The 15,604-nt window shown below is 39.9% G+C and overlaps 1 protein-coding gene across 7 annotated transcripts in view; it reads right to left on the reverse strand.

Moving 5' to 3' along the window:
* Positions 1-15,604, reverse strand: part of POU6F2 (POU class 6 homeobox 2) — a 321,124-nt gene that overhangs the window by 13,034 nt on the left and 292,486 nt on the right. For all 7 annotated transcript variants that reach the window (XM_054161003.1, XM_054160996.1, XM_054161000.1 and 4 more), the window contains one exon: positions 4,941-5,109. In XM_054161003.1, the coding sequence (XP_054016978.1) occupies positions 4,941-5,109 (169 nt within the window). The remainder of the gene's footprint in view (positions 1-4,940; positions 5,110-15,604) is intronic.

The raw sequence follows: 15,604 nt of genomic DNA on the forward strand, positions 1-15,604 counted from the left end.
TGGTGAGGGATGAAGGGGTGAGGATGGGACAAAAGGGAAAAGCTACAAAGAACAATCTAGGGGTGGGGAAGCAGAACATGAAATAAAAAACTATAAAGGGAAATAGAGGAAATGCACCTTTTTAAACATTAGGAAATGTTAAAGAAAAAAAAAGTAAAATAATAAAGAAAATATTGCTAGTATGAAAAGTGAAAGGAATAAACCCAAAGAACATGGAACACTGCAGTTATGAAATCCCAATTCTGATCCCTTTCTCACAGTACTTTAGTAATTTCACTGAGACTTACTCTCTTTACAGTAAGTGTGAAGAACCTTGCCCCAAATGATTACTGAAATCATGTTGCAATTTGACTAACATAATAAGGTGGTGAATATGCCTAGTTTTACATGAATTTTACTATATTTGGCAAAAAAATCTGGAATATTGCACATCTCTACTAAGGTACCAAACTAGGGTCTCTGCTAGAGGACTAGACTGCAACTTTGGAAAGAAAGAAGAAAAAGAACCAACAATATTCCTGCAACCCAAGAGATGGTTAGGAGGCTACAAGTTGTTTCTGGCTGTCCTCAATCATATTGGTTATTTCAGAACCTCTGAGCCATTGCAGGCATCATCCCACTAAGAGACTTTGAATGGAAATTTTCAGACACTAGATTTGAATTGTAGGCCTCCCATACAAAGCTCTGCTAGCTAGTGTGGAGGCTGGGACACTAAGAAAGCTTTGTACAATTATGGGACATAGACTTGACAAGCAGTGCTTCTGCCCTTCAGGGTTCTGCACCCAGAAGCTGAATGGATTCTGCAAAGGAGCAAAGCAGGAATGACTTTGTGTCTACTTATTTCCCTGTGCGCAGTCACAGTTGTATGCATGTGGAGTTTTAATCACATGAAACAGTTGTCAAATTCTTGAAGATCAGTAAAGACTTCTTTAATCTAAAATTGTGGTATTATCAATGACAGCAAAAGGCTGCTGAGGATCCTGCCTGCCTTTTCATGTTTCATTGTGCAGGTGGTTTGATCTTTCCTTACAAACTGACCATGTTTTCTTAATTCTTGTAGGCCCTTTCAAAATTACTAGAAACCTGCAAGCAGCTCTCTTGTGCCCTGGAACACTGTCACTTATATGTCAGCTCCAGCCAGTTTATGTGTGTGGTGTTAGCTCTAGTTTGTGTTTGAGTATGTGCTCTCTAAAATATGCTGCAAGCCAGTAAGGATCATCAAGATGATTGTTTTACTTCTGCTTGTAGACAAATTTCAGGTGGAGAATAAAAAACATTGTTCTACCTTGCCTAAAAAGAATATATTGTAATAACCTCTTCTCAAGAAGTCTCAGTTTCCCTATAACTTAAAGCATGGCCTTAATAGCTGTTGGGGGATAGCTGTTGTGGCAGTAATGTGCTTCTTGCTGTTCCAAGTAAAAATGTTCTTCTGAGCAGCTCCAAACAGATGGGCCTCCAAAGATCATATCTACTCAGTAGAGATTTACTAGATCTGTGTGAAATTTTCTTTAAGGCTTTGTCTGTGCTGGGGATGCTTGAGCCTAAGGCTGAATGGAAAAGAATGCCCCTCTTCAATGATTGTGGCTCTTGCCTGCTTTGGGCCAGGACAATAGTAAAGGCAAAGACTGACTCGCCTCTCTTCTGATTTGGGTGCAGAGGAGGCAAAAATTAACCTTGACTCTAAATAAAAATAAATTATGGAAAAAAACCCTGAAGACTACTAAGGAGCAGAAATTTGAGTTTGGAGTGGAGGGAGAGAGAGCCTGAGTGTGCAGAGTGGTAATTGCTGTGGTAGAGGAAAGAAAACGGGGAAAGAATCTGCACTAGTGATAAAACAAGGTAGAGGAGGACAGAAACTAACAAATAAACACACTAGTAAAAGGGACAGGAGGTATGGTCTGAGGACAGAGACTGACTGGGAACTGATGGGGAACTGAAATGGGAAGAGGAATTGAAGTGTAATGGACTGAGGGGAAATAATGGATTGCAGGGAGAAGGTGAGAGGAGCAAAAGCATGGAGGCAAAAGGAGCACAGATTGTGTAGAGATCGGTAATTATGTGGAGGAAGTAATGGGACTGAAAGAGGACAAGTGGTGAAATGAATCCAGCCTGAGAGGAACAAGTAGAAAGTCTATGTTCATTAGTTCCCAAATTGATATTCCTGTGCCTCATACTCCTCTGCTCTCAGCGGAATCCATGAGACCAGCATGTCTTACTCATTTTAGAGCAGGACCAACAAAACGATAACACACCTGTCAGATTTTCCATCCATTCAACTGTCAGAAGATCTCACATTTCCAACTCTGAATATAAACATCAGCTCACCACACTTTACTATTCTGCTTTTGCAACAAGACAAAAATGAAGCTAAAAGAACATCCTTGGATTTCCTTGCACAAATAAACACTCAGAAGCTACAAAATGCTGGAGTTACAGCAGCCCACAAGGCAGTGTAGCATAGTCTTAGAGCCCTAGATTACCAGTTCTTTTTCTCCAGACCCCAGCCTCATCCAGGGCAGAAGATGAATTGTGCTTCATTATGGAGGAACTGATTGCTGCAGTGCCTTTTCACTTGTTCAGTGTATGGCCCCAGACCTCTATTCAAGCTCTTCACCAAAGACATTTCCTCTTGAGCATTTCTGGGTTTTTAAATCTTAATTTATTTTCTTGTGTTTCTACAAGATGAAGGTCTTCCCCTTCTCATTCACAGAGAAGGGGAAAGATATTAAGTGAAAATGCATTTTTGGGTACCCAGCCTAGGTCAAGTAGGAGAGGATTTTTTAATACTGTCTCTTTAAATGGTTCTTTATACAGTTCCACAGTGAAAGTGCACTTAAAATTGTGACTGTGAGTATCAAGTTCTTCTGTAAATTAAAGTCCAGAGTCTCAAGATGGATATTGAGGGAGCACTTGTGAAAAATCTGGTTTAAGTGACTTGCTTGCCATTGCACTGGATTTATGTGGCAAACAGAAATCTTTAGCTCCTCAGCCCTCCACATCCTGAAGCAAACCCACACTCCACCCTTCTACAGGCTCCCTTCCTCAGATGTTACCCAAACTGTGGAACAGTTTAGTGAAATCAGGTAGGGAATAAACCCTGGGACAATTCCCCACCCATGGCATTAATAATTCTGATGCATCCTTAAAATAATTCCATTTGGAATCACAGAATGTTAGAGGTTGGGATCATTGAGCCCAACCCCCCTGCCAAAAGCAAGATCACCTAGGGTAGTCTGCACAGGTATGCATCTGGATGGATTTTGAAAGTCGCCAGAGAAGGAGGCTCCACAACCTCTCTGGCAACCTCTTCCAGTGCTCTGTCACCCTCACTGTAAAGAAGTTTCTCCTTGTGTTGAGGTGAAACCTATGTTCAAGTTTGTATCCAGTTTTCCTTGTCTTATTACTGTGCACCCACCCCTCAGATATTTATAGTCATTGATCAAATCCCCTCTCAGTCACTGAAGGAAGGATGAGAAAAATACCATGATTGCATGCTCTTAATCACATTGCACATTATTATCATAAAATACAAGTTCTAAGAGGAACTGCACACAGTTGAACAAGCAACTGGTTTTCTAGCATCTCCTAACTTTTGATGGATTTGTACTGTAAACTTGAAAGGGCTTCTTTCATGTTGCTTTTATTGTGTAGGGTGTTTACTCACATAGGGAAATGGACTGGAATAACTATGGTGGGGTAGAGCACTCCTCAATAGTTATTCTAGAATACTTTTAAGATAAGAATATCCACAAGGGAGGCTGTTCTGGACTAGCCATTGAAAAGTAGCTTGTTCTGTACTAGCTATTTCACTCAATTTTCCCACACAGACAAGGGTTAACTATGTATTTTTTAACACAAAGCCTCTTATTTGTCTTCTTCCTACAAGTCTGTCTACATGAAAAAACTTACTGGCAGAGCAATAGCAGAAGCAGTACATTTATATCAGTATAATTATATCTGTATCTATATATTTTATATACTTACAGTTGCCAATGCAGATATTTTTATTCCAGAGTAAAAATATTCGCATTGGGAATTATACCAGCATAATTTTACCACTATAGCTCTGCCAGTAATTTCCTCATGTAAACAATCTCTGAAATAATCTAACCAAGGTGTTTTCACATCGTCCCTTGCATGAGTTTCTCCAAGCCCTTCACAAGCTTGTATCAGTCATATATTTGACATTACCAATACGGTGTGAGCTACAGTGTTTGTTTACTTGAAATATGTACATGGAATATTGCTGAACAAGGTCATCCAATACACACAGGTTTTTGCAGATGTGCAAAAAGTGTTAATGCTTCTGATGTACACTTTTAACCTCTTGGTTTTGCTGTGTAAAGACCACAGTTAATGCAGATAAGGTCTCAGGACTCAGAGCTATGTGATCTGGAAGAAAGGGCTGTTCAGGAGGTCAGCTTTTATAATCCTAGCACTGAAACGTGGGTGTTTCACTGTGGCGTGCTTCTCTCTCCTCTTCCACATGCTACAGTTCTTTCTTGTTTAAACTGCACAACATTTTCCTGGCAAGAAAGATCTCTTGCTCTAGATTTGTGTAGTGCTACAGTCTATTAAACGGTTTGCTGCACTAAATAAGCAAAGTTGAAGGATCTGTCTGCCTGCCAAATTCTGAACAATTAAAAAATTTCTCATTTCCAAAGAGCATTAGCTACATTTCAGTTACATGAATTGCCCTCAGAAGTCAATTAACAACTGCTGCCATTTTTGTGACCATTTTAAGCACTGAATTTCTCAAGGCATGTTTACTTTAAGCACATTCCATGACACAACTTAGCAGTTTTCACTGACAAGAGTCACTCTACTCAGCAAAATAAAATCTACTATATGAAAAAACAAAAAGGAGGGAAAGCAAACCAGGAAACTCAATAGTGAGGAGGACAGGGGAGAATTAAGGAGAGCCAGGGAGCAATACTTACTGCTGACTAACTGGCCAACACTCAAAGCTGAAGAGGAGGAGGATGAGGAGGAAGAAGAGGAAGCCTGACGCACTGGGCTTTGAGACATAGATGCTTGACTGTGAGCCAAATGCAGGAGATTGGACTGTGAGGCTGCTTGTCCCACTTGCGTCTGGGAGGGCTGATGGAGCTATATGTAAAAATGTAAAAATAGGTATTTAGAAAATGAAGCAGTAACAGGAAACTTCCAATGTACCATCTCACCCATCTACTTCTGGGGAAAAAAGCCCATAGGAGCATTAAACACCAAGGACCTAGCTCAGGTGACAGTGTGTTACAGCAAGAGCAATCTGAGCTCTTCTGAATTCTGACCTTCCACTTTTTTCCTCAGTTTAACCATATACTGAATCTAATTAGAAGATAAATACTTGTTTGAAATGGGTGATAAAATATCTGTGACACTGACAGCAGCATTCTGATTGAATAAGTTCTTACCTGTTTTCTGACTCATGAAGTCATACTTTTACACCCTACATGGATTCTCATATAAATCAGAATTGTTTCAGTTCCTTCATACTGCAGGACTAGGACCAAGGAGAGTGTGAATGGGGAAGAGAAGATAAACTGGGAGAAAATCCCTTTCCTACAGAAGGGAATAACTTGTTTTATGACATAAGTTCTAGCAAACAACCAAAATATTGAAATCTTACTTCTCAATCAATAAACGGTCTTAGCCTAAATCAGTGACACTTCTGAGCCCCATTCACACCAGGACTGTGTCAAGTAAGAGACACCTAAAAGAGTCTAGTAGGTACAAACACCATAACACATGAATCTGGCTTTAGAACTTTTGTGTTGTTTTGTTTTTAAAACAGCATAGTTTTTGGTTGTTCACTAGGGGAAAGGAAAGGATCATTCATCATTTCTGCCTATAATAAGCTTTCATATTGGACTGAAAAAGAAGGACAGCTTCTGGTACTGATTTTTACGTAAAAATCCCAGCACATTCAAAGGGCAGTTTCTCTACAGAGTGAAGATGGACTTACAGTTCTGAACTGGCTTCTAGTAGTCCACCATGGCCCTTTCAGAGCCTAATAATACAGTAACATAGCCCTGATACACTCAGGTGACTGCTATTTACTATACTTATGTCATGTTATTTACTGCTATTTACTATTTCGTTTTAATTCTTGATCTGGATCAAAAATGACTGTAAAAATGTACTAAAAGTGATAGCTATTTTTTGCATTCTCAGAAAGGGGGAAGATAAAGGTCTATTTGACCTTGCTTGAAGTGAGTAATTTAAATCTACTTCTTGAATTCTGAGGAGCATGAGTTTTTCTCTTTTGATATTTAACTGAACAACCGACTTCAGAGAAGGAGCTCAATTCATTAGTAATACTCAAATTATATATAATACGCTCCCTGAACACACAGAAATGACTGATGCTAAGTAGACAACAAATTGTATGGCACAGCAGAGAAAGGTATCTGATCATGTTCAAGATGACAGATTTGCGTGGAATACACATGAACAATTTTAATGACATTATTCTTGATACAGGTCTGTTTAAGAAGGGGAAAAATGGCAATTCCTTTTTCTGCCTCCCACACAGAATAATAAAACACACAACGAAGTGAGAAACTTTGCATTACATTTTAATAATACTGAAAATTACTTATCTAGCCTGTTTTAGTGTAATCTGACTTCCCTAGGGATGAATAAACAAAAACATTGTACCACGGAGGGTTTTTTTTGGGTCAAAACTGAAAAACTGCCACTCAGTCAAAGGGGTAATAGTTGAGAAGTGGATTGAAATCTTCCAGATTTCAGACCCATGCAAGCACTGGGCATCTTAAAAAAATAAAATTAAAATTCACTAGCAGCTGGATTTTATCTACAGAGAGCTCCCAGCCCAGAACATCTCCTTTTATAAAACCTTCTCCTAGGGAAATGGTCCACTAGGAGGGTTGGCCTCCTCTAAATGCTGCAGAAATGGTCTGCCCACATCACTCCAGACTGAAGCTTTCAGAAACAGACAGCCCTTTGGGCTCTGGATCTGTTGTCCAAGGGAATCTTTGGCAAAACTAGATTTTAGCCTAGGCAAGGGAAGAAAAATACTATATTTAGGTGAGTTAGATGCTCTCACACTATCTGAAACAGTCTTAAAGATGTTAGTGCTGATCTGAGAGGACAGAGCAGCAAATGTTATAGCTGTCTTTAACAGGAAAGATCTGCAAAATTATAGTTCAGCCAACTAAACTTCAACCCATGGAAAAGTACTGAGAAAAATAAACAATTTGTAAGCACCTGCAAGAAAAAAAGGTAGCTAGAGAGAACATGGATTGTTAGGAACTAACTGTGTCAAACCAATCTGATCTCCCTCTAAGACAGGGTAATTGGTCTTGCGGACAGGGAAAAAGCAGTAGGTGGTTTGACTTTACAAGACTCTTGACACTCCCTCATGTGGCATTTTTTATAACCTAGGGAAAGAGACTTTAGATGAAATTGATGCTGAATGAATGCAAAAGTATTTGGAAAACAAAACTGAGAGGATGTCTGTCTGTGGAAGGGGAAGTGGCATGTCTGAGGCTTCACAGGAGCCTGTCCTTGCTCAGCACTACTCAGTATTTTCTTAACAACTTGGATAATGGAGAAGAGGATATGCTGACTAAATTTACATGTCAATGACATGCTGAGAGAGACCTTTTGATAGGCTAGAATATAGGATTATGTTTCAAGATGGTCCTGTCAGTTTGTCAGTTTCAACATGCCACCAGTAATCCTGCGGTGTTGCAAAAATAAAGCAAAGGCAACTCCCATACTAAGCTATATGAGCAGGAATGATGCCTGCAGTGCATCTGAAGAATCTTCTTTTCTACTAAGTGCTGGAAAGACCTCTGCCAGGGGCAGGGTGGGGCTTAGCCTGACCACAGCTAGGTGCCACGCTTCAGAAAAAAATCTGGACCAACTAGAGAAGAATATTTTGCAGTAGTTGAAGGCCTGGGAGTGATCTGAGGTTTATGAAGACACCCTGAATGAACTGATCATATTTAACATAAAAAGGGAAAACTAAGTGGGATACAATGCTTGCCTCAAATACAGGCAGGTCTGATGAAAAACAGAGAGAATGAGTTTGGCTTACATTTTATAGTGGAAAGGATGAGGTGCAATAACCTCGAAGACTCAAATTAGGTGCTGGGAAAGGTCATCTCATACGACAGTGAAGCACAGGGTGAACCTGTGGAGTTCCTATGAGAGTTCTTAGGAGCAAGACAGTAAATACTGGCATAGCTACTCCAGCTGAGAGCAACAGAGTGGACTGGATAATCTCTTGAACTTTGACCTTCCAGCCTTAATTTTTAATGATTCTATGCTATTTCCTATCAGTATTTCTCAGGAAGAAATACTTGACCATGTAAGTCAAAGATAGTAAATTCAAAGTTCTCCAGCCATGCTACACAGGTTGTCTCTGATAAGTTCAACTGCTGAGCATGTAAACAGTAAATGTGAAGCTTCCAGGAAACACCGAAATGAGAGAACACTCTGCATTGTCCAGTTCTGTGTGTAAAGCACGCACATAGCCACAGCCAATACGTAGCACATGCACAACATGTTGGTCACATCAAAGAACTGTTTGATTGCACAAAGCCTTTGCAAATCTAGTTTTGAAATAACTGGGATAGCCAGAAGCATGACAGTTTTCTTGTCAGACATCCAGTAATCTTTGAACAAATGTAAGAAGTTCTCAAAATGTGGCTGGGCAAAGTAGGATCTGGCTAGTGAAGCCTGGAGCAGAGTGGCCTTGGGTGTAATAGCAATGTGTAGGGGATGTTTATGGATTGTTAGTCTCCAACTCAGTGCTTGTGAGGGGAAAGGGAGCAATAGGATTGGAGAAGCTGAAGAGTCACCTTAAGGCCTGACCAGAGACTGAGGAAAGATTCCATCTTTATCTCTCTACATAATTTCCAGCACACCTCCTGTTTTACAGACATGACAGTAAAGCTGTAAATGTCCTGCTTAAAGAACAATGATATTTATCTATGTCATGAAATTGCATTAAAATACTCTCTTTTCATCCACTATAATTTCCACTCCAGAAATAGCCTTAAGGAGAGTCAACAATCAGATTATGAATTAGATTCTAGATGACAGAATCAATTCAAACTTGCAATAGCTGACTTTTCCCATTTTTGGATATGTACACATAATATGAATTATGCTTATGCCCGTTGTGCATTTTCCATCCAAAGACAGAAGGAGGCACAGAAATTGCAGAAGCAGTTGCTGTAAGTGCCATTCTGTGTAGGTGGATATAGTAGACATGCTGAGAATGATGACTGCATGCAACACTGATCAGTATCTGGCAGGAATACATGTATGCACACTGCAGCTAGAGGAACAGGATACATAGGAAAAACGTAGTGCAGCATTATACCTTATAATAATAAACTGAAAAAATGGAAAGGGCCTGATTCTTATTACTTTTACATCGGTTTTACATACTGCTGTCAACAACAAAGGCAGTATTGATTGGAAATTGCAGAGGTGGGGAATGAATTAGGTCTGTAAGACTAAATTTTGTTCTTAAAATACGTATGTGAGAGATCCTCACACCTAGGATGGTTGACTGGAGTCTTGCATTAAGGTCTTCCTATGAGATCAGGGCTATTGTTCCCTTCATCTAGAAAGTTACACGATGGTGGTAGAGTAAGAAGATAAGGAAAGAGAAAGAAACTAAATGGAAAAGACTACATAGAAAAGAGCAGATTTAGATTGGATGTTAGGAACAGGTTCTTTACTATGAGGGTGGTGGAACACTGGAACAGGTTACCCAGGAAGGTGGTTGGGGCCCCATCCTTGGTGAGGCTCATCAGGGCTCTGGGCAACCTGATCTAGTTGAGGATGCCTCTGCTTACTGCAGAGGGGGTTGGACTAGATGACCTTCAGAGGTCCCTTCCAACCCCAGACCATTCTATGATTCTATGAAATAACGAACAAACTTCTGCGAGAATGGTGCCCTGCATCATAGCAGAGCTGTTACAGGGTTTGCAGAGTACCTGGACAAACAGCAAGGGCAAAACATGGCCCTAATGAAAGGAAGAAGAAAGTAATGGGCTTATATTACAGTAAGGGAGGTTACGGTCAGGCATCATGAAGACCTTTCTAATGCTACGGAGAGTGACCTAGGTTGGCTAAGGATGTCAGGGAACCTCCATCACTGAAGGTTTTTGAGAACAACTTAGACAAACGTCTGTCAAGAATGATATAGGGACAGCTGATCCTGCCTAGGGGGAGGGGATGGACTCCATGACCTCTTCAGGTCCTTTCCAGTCCTATTTTTCTGTGATTCAGTGAAAAGCAAGTCTGAGAGGCAAGGAAACACAACAAATTACAGAAGACAGAGGTGAAGAAGACAAGTAAAACAAAAAGGGCAGAAAAGATGAAACTAAGAGGAGTTGTACAATGAGGAAGAAATAAATTTTAAACAATCCCCTTTGTGATATAAATAAAGATTTTTTTTTTTCCCCCCTTCCCCTGATGTCAGCTAGTTCTTGCTGGAAAATACAGACATTTGCTCTAGGAAAGACTAAACTCCGTGGAAGGTACTGAAAAATAAATACCTAGATATAAAAAGATGCTCCCAAACACTTTGAAATGTCACAATAATACCTTGCAGAAGTAGCAGTTTAAGCATTTCACGCTTTCATTTTTCCTGTAAATGGAGTTCTCTGCTCTGACCATCTTTCCTGAAATGTGCTACATGTTTGCTTTTGAGAAAGAGTGGTGGTGTGCTGTGTGCACACCACTGCATGATTCAAGAGCACCATGGCAGAGGAAGTCTGTCTTCAAACCTATCCGTACTGCAAGACCAGCTGTTGGCTTCAAATATTTTTTAGTAAATGGAGAGAATAAGTTATTACACATTCACACACTTCATGCCAAACTGCTTGCACAGTCAGCTCTGTATCCCATCACCCTAATTTAGTGTACTTAACTACAGTCAAGTAAGTGGATGTATGAATCTGAAGATGAAAGCTCTTTGATACTTATTAAGTATAATATAATGTAGTATACATAGTGAAAAGGGCTTCTACACACACTGCTTAGACTGACAGAGTAGGTACATTTGGAGGTTAGCATTAAAAACCTCTGGGTTCACACAGGCTGTGCTTAAAATGAAGAGTGCAGCATAGAAATGCTGGTGGGCTGTGGACATAACTGGGAGCAGAACTACAACAGCATCTGATGAAGTTCTTTCACAGCCTTTCTCTAGGATCAGAGTTAGATAACTTGCCAAATTAGGTTGAGGACTTATATGCAAATCAGATGCATCAGCCATCTTTCTGATCCCCATCAGGAATGACATAACATCAAAATTACAGTAACAGCCTGAAACGTGTAGGTAAGTTCATAATTCAAAGGTAACAGTGATGTTTCTACAGTGAAAAGCCTTTTACTCCTTTTACTCTCTTTCTTGCCTCAGTTTCTTAGAATGACTGTGGTGGTATCTTTCTACTCCCAATGCTGTGGGGCAGTTATATCTATATCTATCTTTCTATCTATCTCCATCTATCTATATCTATAAATATAATCTCCATACTATTCCTGCAAGTGCATGTGACACAAAGAAAACTGGCAAGGCAAAGATGTAAGTTACAAGTAAAGTGTTCATGCTGTGGCATGGAAAATCCGATGTGGTCTCTTGTGCTAGTAAATAGTCTGGTAATCTTGACTTTGAACCATATAGTAATTTATTGGATGAAATGGAATTAAGCAATGCAGGTAGGTAAAGGAAAAGAAAAAGTAGTGAGGAAAATGTCATCCTCATCTCCAAAAGTCACATAAAAGCAAAAGCAAAATGAGGCTGGATTGAGACAACACAGTTTAGTGGCCATATTCACAGAGAAAGAAAAGGGCATTTCTCATAAAACAAGACAACATCAAAGCAATAAGAAAGGAAATTATTGAGAGCTGCTTCAATTTTAATGGGAGAGGATAACAGGGGACTGCATGGAGTTGTGATAATGAGATGGTAGGGTTCGTGTAGTAGGTTGAAGCTGCAGAAAGGAAATGTCTGACTTGAAATTTGGAAAACAGGTGCACAAGAATAATCACAGACCCATTTGAGAGCTATCAATATCCTTTCAACAATCAATCTGGAGTATGATAGCCAATGATAACCATGATAGGGAACTGAATATGCAAGAAAATGCTGTCTGGTAGCTTGTTTTATTGTGTCAAGGTTGCCAGAAGCCCAAAACTTCATGCTATAAGACACGATGAAATATGAAAAATTCTAGCAGGCAGGATAACTAAAACAAGACTCAGGACTACTGGGACAACAGGCTTGATTTAATGGATCTAGTATGTAGAAGTAAAGAGCCAGACAACAGCAAGAAGAGAACCTGCTTGATGAGGAGCAATGAAGAACAATAGAATCTCTAGAAGCTGTTTCTGTGTGGGCAAGCAAATAGTTACGAAAACTGCAATTATGAGGAAAGCTGCCTAAGGAATTCCCAAACAAGGATGTGTTTTGAACGACAGTGATCACTGGCAGCTGAATTCCTCTACCTAATTTCACTTATCTAAGAATTTAAAATTGTGACTTCTGCATTTGGGGAGGGCTGAAATTCGCAGGGACATACAAAAGGCTGTGACTGGGGGGCAGAGGGGGGTGGGGGTAGGCAAACAAGAGTTGCCAGCGATGGGAATACTAAGCTCAAGATTTCAGTGGGTAACATTTTTATAAGCACCTTTTTGGTAATCACATTTGATGTCTTTTTCCATCCCCATTTTCCTCTTTTTCAGGGCAAATCTTTTTGAACTTTGATGAAGCTGCTTCACCCATCATGAAGTGAACTGCCTGGTGCCTTACACTGAACAGTCATTTCTCTAAAAATACTTTCAGTCTATGCAAATACACATAATTGGATCCAGTTTTCCAGTGAAGAAATCTAACAAAGTTTTAGATTTTTCTCTGTTTCGTTTACACATTCCAAACCATTTCAAACCCTAGGTAACCACTGTCCTGAAATTATTAGGAAAGCTGTTTAAGGAATTCCCAAACAAGGATGTGTTTTGAACCACAATGATTACTGGCAGCTGAATTCCTCTTACCTGATTTCACTCATCTGAGAGTTGTCTATCCTAAAATAGCTACCCTGGCCCCCTGTCATGTCAGTGGAGATAATAGATACTGTAAGATACCTATTAGAGATTCAAACTATCAAAAATTATTCTGTTTTGACAGCTTGAGTTGCCCACTGGACATGCCTATGTCTCATTGTCTACATCTCTTTGTCTCTACAGGAAATCTAGGTAACTAGCTTCCACCAGATACCTAACTGCTTTATGACTAAGTTAAACAGGGTGAATCCTTTCCTAATTTTCCTGAGACTCCAATTCATGGTTCAAATTTTTCTGTCAGTTGTCTTGCTGTTAACATGCTGTTAAAGATGTGGAAGAACACCTTAACCCAAGGTTTTCGAATCTGATAGCAAATGACAATGCTAGGAACTTGCTACACCATGCTCATCTGTTCTTGGAAAAAAAAAAGTGCATTTAGCCACACAACTTGGATTTTGACAAACCTCCTCCTGAGAGGCCTGGAGGAAGTGCAGGTGTTAAGGTTACAAGGTTCTTGTCTATTATGAGATATAAATAGCTTAAAAAAGCAAGAAACACAAAATTAGGGAATAAATCATCCTTCCCTCCCCCAAGAAAGGAGACTACAAGTGGAGATCAAAGGATTTATACCAAAATTTTTGAATGGTTTTAGCAAGCAGCAAGAAAGGATGGTGAAGAAGGACAAAGTTGAATCAGCAGGAGGAACACGTGAATTTTTAAAGTTAGCACAGAATACCATGAACAGCTTAAGGATTGTGTTCACAACACACCAGGGGAGCATTATGACAGATGAAATACCGAGTAAATAGGTGCAAAGTGAAATGGCTGGGAGATGGGCAGTAAAAATCATTAAGAGCAAAGAAAAACTTGTTTATGAAGAGAGATAAAAAGGACACATACTACAAGCGGAGTGCAAGCAGCTGCCTGCTTTAGAAAGCCATTACAATTTCTAGGAGAATTCTTGGTGTCTGAACAGATGCTGCTGCTATGATTAGTAAAATGTTGGAACACAGTGAAAACTGAAGCTTTAACTACTCGGTGTAATTTAAAGAATAACAATCCCTGCTGTGAGTAAAGAACATAAATCAGAAGCATCTCTTTATTTTTAAAACCAAGAGGAATAGGACTACAATGGAATTGCTTGTGTACATTAAAAAGCAACCTATTTACAAGACAGAGGAAGCAGCGTTGCTTTACACTACACCTAAGTAATCTATGAACTCATTTCCATGAGGAGACATTGAGGTTTTAGGCTGTCAAGTTTGAAAAAGTTGTATGAATAAATAACACATGTTGTCTGCCTAAGTAGCTGACTAAAAACAATATCTGAGGCATTTAAGTCTTCAGTCTGCAGGGAAAAAGTAAGCACTGGCACGCATTACTTAGCAACTGAAACAGGCTACACGGGTTCAATTATTGTGACTCAGCTAACAAGCAGCAGCTTACTATCACAGCCTGCAATCACCTCTCTTTCTCCTGCACTACTTTGTTTCTAAGGAAGTGACAAGTTGAAAGTTAAACTAGGATCATCTGCAACTGGAACATTTTATTACATTATTTATTTCCTCATTTATTTCTCCATGACACCCTCGAAACTTTTCCCAAACTTGTCTTGTACTCCACTTTTCCCTGTCTGAAGCTTCTTTCATCAAGTTACAAGACACCAAATGCTGGTTTACACTATTTTCAAAAATGTTTTGAATTCCTGCTGAGCCTTCTGAATTTGAGCACTCATTTGTTCTGAAAACAAGGTTTTAAGCTTATGACAAAATATGTTATCATTAGCCAAACTACACTTTGGCTGAGCCTTTACCCAGGCAATAAGGTAAATGCAGGATCTCCTTATACTTTGTGTAATTCTATTTACTTTTCAAATGATACAACAGTTCGCATAGTGCTAGCTGAATTACCTTTGGCTATCCATTAGCATTATTCCTGTGAGGAATCTGGCTCTCGTACCTCTTTTCTGCTCCCACTGAAATCAGTGAAGTTTCCTCTGACATCCTTCAGTGTGAGCAGAACAGCCGGTAGAGGGAGTACAAAACACAGAGAAACCGTTTTCGGCGGTTCCTATACAAATAAGAATGTGTACTGTTTTCTCACATAGTATTTGCACTACTTCTTCCTCCTCTCTCTGATAAAAAGATTGTCTTGAGCATGCTCCAACAGATGTAGGTAAGAAGGCTCTATGTTATTTGCTGTCTCTTTCCACCCCTAGGACCTCAGGACTCTGCGTAAAAGGTGTGGGCTGGACCTGTGAAACTGATCTTGGCAAGAGGAAGTTTTCTACCTTCATAGCACTGCTGGGCAGACCAGCACAACATGGGGTACACCTTTGGCTCTTGGACATAACCAGAGCTCTGCTGAATGATGATCCCTGGCAACTGATCATTACACAGGAGCACACAGATTGGGTGAAGCAGTACAATACACAATAACAGCGCTAAGCAGTGGCTGTCTACCTTGAACCCCTGCTCAATGAGCAAGCTGCAGCCTTCAGCAGCAGGTTGTCCCTTTGTGTGAGCCCAGTGCAGTGAAGTCATGCCTCTAGCCC

This window comes from Dryobates pubescens, chromosome 4 (genome assembly GCF_014839835.1).
Source record: "Dryobates pubescens isolate bDryPub1 chromosome 4, bDryPub1.pri, whole genome shotgun sequence".
NCBI lineage: Eukaryota > Metazoa > Chordata > Aves > Piciformes > Picidae > Dryobates > Dryobates pubescens.